General features: G+C 35.2%; 1 protein-coding gene across 3 annotated transcripts in view; it reads left to right on the plus strand.

The window, feature by feature from the left end:
* Positions 1 to 7,592, plus strand: part of MSRB3 (methionine sulfoxide reductase B3) — a 185,731-nt gene that overhangs the window by 43,630 nt on the left and 134,509 nt on the right. For all 3 annotated transcript variants that reach the window (XM_011976564.1, XM_011976563.1, XM_011976565.1), the window contains 2 exons: positions 4,987 to 5,095; positions 6,694 to 6,771. In XM_011976564.1, the coding sequence (XP_011831954.1) occupies positions 4,987 to 5,095; positions 6,694 to 6,771 (187 nt within the window). The remainder of the gene's footprint in view (positions 1 to 4,986; positions 5,096 to 6,693; positions 6,772 to 7,592) is intronic.

Here is a 7,592-nt window from a genome sequence, read left to right on the forward strand (position 1 = left end):
ACCTTTAAATATAGCAGCAAGATATTTCAACATGAACTTTACTGTTTTAACCTACTAAACTCAAAGCAAAACAAGATATTCTTATCTCTTATTCATTTATTATCTTGGGAAAATATTTAGTAGTTTCATTTTTTTCTGATCCTAGAACCAAAATTAAAGTTATGGGATCCTTAGGTTTTGTTTTGATTTTTCACATCGAAATATAAAATTTATGACTTGAAAGTACTCTAAGATTTAGGTAACAGATCTAATTTACTTCTTAACAGGAAGTTAAAAAGCCTTTCAACGTTTTATAGACTTTGTGAAAATCCTGTATGAAACTTGTCACTGACCCTATGTTGAAGGAGTAAATACAGGGAAAAGAGACATTGGCTAATAGATGAATGTATGTAACTTTTCTAATGTACTGAGGTGATTGTTACTTTTTGCCCCTTATTATTTTGTTAGTTTTTAAGCTGAAAGTTATTGTATAGTTAGAGAAGAAAGAAAAAAGTTGTTACATAATTTTTCCTGACAGAAAATGTGATGATTGGCTGGGTGCAGTGGCTCACGCCTATAATCCCAGCCCTTTGGAAGGCCGAGGCGGGCAGATCACCTGAGGTCAGGAGTTTGAGACCAACCTGGCCATCATGTCGAAACCTGATCTCTACCAAAAATACAAAAATTAGCCAGGTGTGGTGGTGGGCGTCTGTAATCCCACCTACTCTGGAGGCTGAGGCTGAGGCAGGAGAATCGCTTGAATCTGAAATACAGAGGTTGCAGTGAGCTGAGATCACACCACTGGACTCCAGCCTGGGTGACAGAGCGAGACTCCATCTCAAAAAAAAAAAAAAAAAAAGAAAGAAAATATAGCAACTATGGGTTTTGCAGTTAGACAGCCCTGGGTTTGAGTTGATATGTCTACTTTCTGTTTGTCCTTAATAAGGTATGTTATAACCTCTCCAAGCCTTAGTTTCTGTATCTGTAAAATGGGCATGACAGTCACTTTCTAGAATTATTGAGAGGATTAAATGTATTTATGTGAAAGTGCCTAGACATGTGCCTGGCATGTAGAAGAACTCCAACTTTATTTTCTTTTTTATTTTCTTTCTTCATTTCCTACTTTAATCATTTAAAAAAAAGATAAGGTGTGAGGAAAATACTGTTCCCAGGGAATTATTATAGAAAAAAATTACCAATAAAAAATTGCTACACACTAAATACTGGACCTGGCCATCTTTTAAAATACAATTTTAACCTCAGAATTCACTGTAATCAAAATGAAGTAAGTGCTAATGGCTGTGATCCTTACAGCAGATCTTTGAGGGTGGCAACCCATAACGAAGGTGACTTGCTTCAGGTCACGTGGCTGGGAAGCAGGTAGAGCCAGAAAGCAAACTCTTGCCATATGTTTATTTGTACTAATAGCAAGAGCTTCATACTGGGGCTTCGAAACAATACTGGCCTTGAGGCAACAACACAGGACAAGCCTCGATATAAAAAGAGACTTCGGGCATATTTCAATAAATAAAATATCCTTGGACTGGCTTCACGATGGATCTGATCTATCCCAAAGTTACTCTGTAGGGAACAGTATTATGATTAGATACAAAAATGGCAATATTATCTCCTCAACTATGTACTTTTGTTACATGTGTATGCACACACACTCACTTGTGCCTTCAAAAGACACTATTAAACGTTTAAATATAGGGAAAAATATTTCCCAAACATACTTCTAAGCCAATTTAGAGGTCATTGAACAGATGTCATATAATACTAATGTTAAATTACCCTGTGTAATAAGAAAATTACAGTACCTGAGTGAAGATAGTAAAGGGAAACCATCCAATGAATTACTCTAGAATTTCAAAATGAAATGATTTTTTCAAGATTGACAGTGGCACCATATGACTTTAGAAAAGTGAGTCTGATAGGGAGAAGGGAAATCGGAGACAAAAGTGAAGCTTTTCTGTGTTTATATATGCCAATATTTGATTCTGATGATAGGCTAATGTAATGGTATAGCTTTAAGTTGTCCAGGAAGTATATTATTATTAAATGGTGTGGCAAGACACTTATTAAAATCTAACTTCTCATTGAATTGTTTAATGTAAAATCACAATGGTTGTTTCTAGTTTACATATATTTCCTTTCGGTATTAGATATACTTAAAAAACCTAATTATTTTGAGAATATGGTATAACCAAAGAGTGAAAACGTACAAAATTTGACAACTTTAAATAATCACTAGTATTTCTTAAAGGAAAAACCTCACTTACAGTTAGGAAACAATATTTATACTTAAGGTTGAAAAGCCAGGATGTAGAAAAATTTTGCTAATTTGGAAGGTGACCTTTAAGTGCACCAAAACCAAATAATTTGTAGGCTATGACATAGGGCACATTCCTACAAAATTTGTGTGAATACTGCTTTAGTGGTTCTTAAAAGACAAACAAAGAAAGCTGGAATGAAATCTTTATTCTCCTCCCAAATAAGATGGAGACTAACGAAGGAGTACAGCAGCACTCTTTCAAGGCTTGCCATTAAAACGAGGTCTCTGTAGCACAGTTAATGAGATGTTTCATAGTGGAAAACAATCTGTTTTTAAGAATGTTTAGATCAAAAGTAATTTCTAATCTATGAAATAAAGTCTCTTCAATACCCTTCATTCACTAGTAAAGCTTTTATGTTTGTATTATTTACTTCAATCAGATGTTTTCAATTTTACCTTTTTTTCTTGTACAAATACTTGACATGGTTCATCAATACTGACCAACAGTTTTATTCTCTTTCTTCAGAAAAGAGAGATTCATGAGAGAGGGAGAATGAAAAAGAGAGAAACATCTTTGCCTAAACGATTTGCAAGCATCTGTGTTTTAAGCTACTTTTTATGAACACTCCTTAGTAAATGACTCAAGGTAAAAAAGCAGAAAAGCATCCAATGTTAGGAAATTGCAATCCAATACCATGTAATTTAAACCTGCAGTTGCTTCTCTTGTACTAAATGACATACAGATGGGTAGCTTAGTTCTCTCAACTTTGGGAACACAATTGGTCTTTTTGTATGAATGAACATATATTAACAAAAATATTTTGGATAGAATTGTTTGATTTTAATTGTACATATTTTAATTATTTATGACATTGAAAAGAATAATTTTAACCAAGTCATTTTGTCATGTTAAGTTTGCAGTTAATGATTTTGTGACACTATTAACTAAGATACAACCCTTCCAACAAATAAATGAGAATAAAATCATTTTTAAGAAGTCTGTACTGAATTGAGCAGAAACTCACCTATCGCTGTTGACTGATTATTTAAGAAAGGGCCACTTTGCATTCAAGCTATTGAGAGGCTCGTTCTGATAGGACAGACATTTTTCAGGGAAACATTTCCACCTAACCCGTTGATAACAGTAAAAATACAAGTAGTAGGTATTTGGATAAAGTGTAGGATAAGACAGGGTCCAGTGAGATGAGAGATCAACATGCCAGGAGTGACATGCCTGCTGTGCCTGTGGATCTTTCCAGGCCAGGGAAGGGCCGAAGTACTTGTGGAGGGTCAGCAGAGGTGCTGTCTGACAACCTGCAGGCCCACTCCAAGGTGTATCTTGCTCTTTGGCTCTGTCTTGCTCTTTTGCTGCATCCATTTTCCCTTGTGGAGAATCAGTCACTCTCTCTTGGTGGCCCTGATTCTGCAAGCTGATATCCTTCTTCAACCCCACAGTCAGGGTAACTGGCTAGATAATGTTTTCCTAGTTTAAGGTCAGTGATCTCATACTATGTATGACATTAGGTACCTTGAAAGTTAAAAAAGCAGGAAGCATTTCCACTCCTAAATCATATTTCTTTATATTTCAAAAGAAGTTGCGTTTACTATTTGGGAAACTAAGCAAGCTTTCTTGTAGTAATTTCAAAACATGGCAAAAACTCTCTACATTTAGGACCATCTGCAGGCTTCTTTCCCACTGTGATGGATGGCAAAGAAAAGCAATTTTATTGCAGTGAGTAATGGCTACCCTGTCCTGGAGTTATATTTCTTTTCAGTCATTTGCTCATGTAAAATAAAATACTACATATAAACAGGTGTTGTCTGAACATTTTACTGCAGGCTGTATAGGTTGAAATAAAAGCTGCCATTGTTATCAGAATCACGTTAGAATTATTTCACCATTCAAATACAGTTAATCAGTGAAGTCTTCCTAGATGTACTTTGCAAAAAGAAAATGTAGGTTTCTAAAAATCATATTCACGTTTCCTTTTTCCTTTGTCTTTCTCCTTTTCTATTTTTCCCACTCTTTCTTTGGAACTTCTTGAATCTGCATTAGTGAAAGTGCCTTCTCCTATAGTTTATCGAAAGTTTCTTGCTGCCCATTTAATATGGTAAGATACAGTCTTTGATGAGATATACAGAATCTTTATACTTTGAAGGAGTATACAGAATCTAGTGAAGTTTCTGATGCAATCATGGAGAACAGTAATTCCTGGTTGTAGAAAAAAATATTTTTAGAGCTCATAAAATAGGATGGTAGTTAAATCATCCACAATGGAAATTGAATTTTGATGGTTTCAGGCTATTCTACTAAGTTGCAAAATTATTGCAGACTTATGGTTTAACTTAATATGCCCATCATTTTATATATACAGTGTAAATGTTTGTAAATTATGTTTTGAATTTATTTGGAACAAAAAGGATTTCAGGATACTGGGAGATATAAAGCATGTATCTTGTGAATGATCAATGAGTTTTTAGTATCACATGCTAGAGACTTTGGCTATAGCATATTGTCACTGCTCCAGTGGAATCATCTGAATCTTAAGAAACATTCTTTTTAAACTTAGAGAAATAATCAGCTGCAGTTCAGGTAAGCATTTTCAGTGCATTAGAGACTGGTCTGGTCATTGACAAGTGACTGCAGAAGCTGCGCTGTGGCGGCCAGCCAAAGCAATTATTTAGGATTCAAGCTAAAAAGCCTTCTTCTCCCATATCCTCTCTCTTTTCAGGGTCATGTAGGGATAAAAAGAACTGTAAGGTGGTCTTTTCCCAGCAGGAACTGAGGAAGCGGCTAACACCCCTGCAGTACCATGTCACTCAGGAGAAAGGGACCGAAAGGTAAGGTGAGCTTTAATAAAAAGTCATTAAATAAGAGCTAGATTTCTTCTCCCCCCGCCCCCGCAATCCTCTTCCTTGCCAATTAATTTAAAGCATTCTATACTTACTTGCTAAAATCTACAAATTAGTATCCTTGAAAAGGTTAAAATGGTATTGTTTAGGTTAAGACTAAGTTTTATTTGTTCTTTTCTCCATTTAATGAACACTCCATATCTGATATAAAGTCACAAAGTTTTTGTTAAGGGCCTGTTTTTAGTTTACTACAAAATGTGTGGAAGTAATAGCGATTTAGGTACATTTTTTGGGAAGACATCACAGTAAGCAAAACCATGAGGGACTTGGCACTATGCCAGGATGCTGAAATTTTGAAGGTGGCCATTGTGAGTATAGACATTTTGGCTGCAAAAAGAAGGTAGCATAATTTAGTTCTTTTCTACCCCACTCCAATTTCTTTTTGAAGCACATGTGGAGAAAGTATTTATTGGCTCATTTGTGGTTGGAATGTCAAAAATTTTCAATAACTGCCCTCACATGGCTTTGGTCCTTGGAAGTTCGCCCTAAGTCCTGAAAAAAAGAGTTTCTTCACTTCCAAGACTGTTTTTAGTGAATAAAGCCTCTCTCAGCTGATTCCAGCTCAAAGGTAACTTGCCAAGGTCCAACGACTTTGTTGTCTAATTTATACCGTGGAGCTTGGCGTAAGACCGTAGCTTACCTCTGATCCAAATTTATTAATGATGTAACTTCTTGTTTTCATTCATGAACTGAAAGAGCTCTCTGCTACACATGGGATCCCTGTTAACAGGCAACACTCTCTTCCTGCCACAGTATCTACTGTTTACTGAATTTACCAAATGTTGAATCTCTGGCGGAGTCCACCCTTAGCATACGATGAGCTAGCAGTGGACTTTAGTCTCAGCTTGCGAGGATTTCTATCCATTCTGTTGTGTACATGACTAGCAAAATGATTTAATGCACACAAACAACCAGAGATTAGGTCATTCTTAAAAATTCTGTTTATAAAAAAATTGGACCTCATAAAGAGGGTGAAAGGATAATAAAAACAAGCTGCAGAGCACATAGACTTTTTGTTGGGCTAGCACAGCTGATTTGTATTAGCTGAATGACCTCCTAGCCTCTAAGATTGTTAACTTAGAAAAATATTCCCTTAAAGCTGCAATATTCCTTTTCAAACCAAAAAATAAGACTCCTTCCACTTGAAGTCTTGGACTCTTCTGCATTTTCTGGTATATACTCTTGCACCCTGTAAAGTAGCAAAATCTTATGTAATGTTCCTTCTGTGAATCTAAACTACAGGCTTTTTTTTAATAGAAAAAAAAATCTTTTTCTAAGCATTATGTAACTAGATGGCCTTTTTTTTTTATGTAACCTGCACTAGTTTGTAGTAGTTATATGCACATTTTATTATATAGATTTGAAATGTATTAGTAAAGTTCAGATTTCCATATGTTTTGTTTGTTTTCATTCTAGGACAAAAAGCCCTTGAAAGATTTATTAGAGAAATATATTTTAAGCAAATACATTCTGTAAGAAATAATGCTAACTTTAATTTTTTCAATGATCTGTTTGTTATTTATCAGTGCCTTTGAAGGAGAGTACACACATCACAAAGATCCTGGAATATATAAATGTGTTGTTTGTGGAACTCCATTGTTTAAGTAAGTATGTTGAAAACCTATAGGTATGGCTACATCACAGACGGCAGCAAACTAGTTATTGCTTGTTCGTCTTAGAATCTTTCCATTGCTGAATTTTCTTCTGCTTGTTTTTCTATTACCATTTACCCCCAACGAAATAAAAGTAATTATTGATTTCATGGTAAATTACCAGTGTGACAGACTGGCTGATTTTGCACTACTTGGATCTTTAAAATACCCAACATTAACTTGTTCATATTAATAACCACGGTGCTAAGCAGAGCTATGAAAGATATTTTGGCAAGCATAGAAATGTTTATGCATTTACTGATTTTTCAAACCTTCAAATGATGGCCTTATTTATTGGAACATAATGAAAAGTTCTTCATGTATATCCTTCATATTGAATAATATCCACCAAGTAGATTATACTTTTGCAATGAAGGGAAATACCTGTATTGAATGTAACATGGGAACATACCTTTACATAGGTAAGCAAATTATGTAATATGAGGTTAACAGTTTTTGCATAGTTTCAAAATCTTTATTTTAAAGATCCCAACAGTTTACCATAAAATAGGCAGCACACTGGACTTTCTGACTAAAATAGTTCATTCAGATAGTATATTCTGGAGATTATGGATGTTATTCAAGAAAGGAAAATCTTTACCGAAAATTTATTTATCTAGGGGGAGAAAATTCTAGAAGCCCTATGCTTCCCATGGGTTGCTGACTTGGGGGAATAAAAAGGCAGAAACCTTAATTGGGAGTAAATGTCATTGGCCAGGTATGGTGGCCCAGGCCTGTAATCCCAGCACTTTGGGAGGCCAAGGTGGGTGCAT

This window comes from Mandrillus leucophaeus, unplaced genomic scaffold, assembly GCF_000951045.1.
Source record: "Mandrillus leucophaeus isolate KB7577 unplaced genomic scaffold, Mleu.le_1.0 Scaffold169, whole genome shotgun sequence".
Classification (NCBI taxonomy): Eukaryota; Metazoa; Chordata; class Mammalia; order Primates; family Cercopithecidae; genus Mandrillus; species Mandrillus leucophaeus.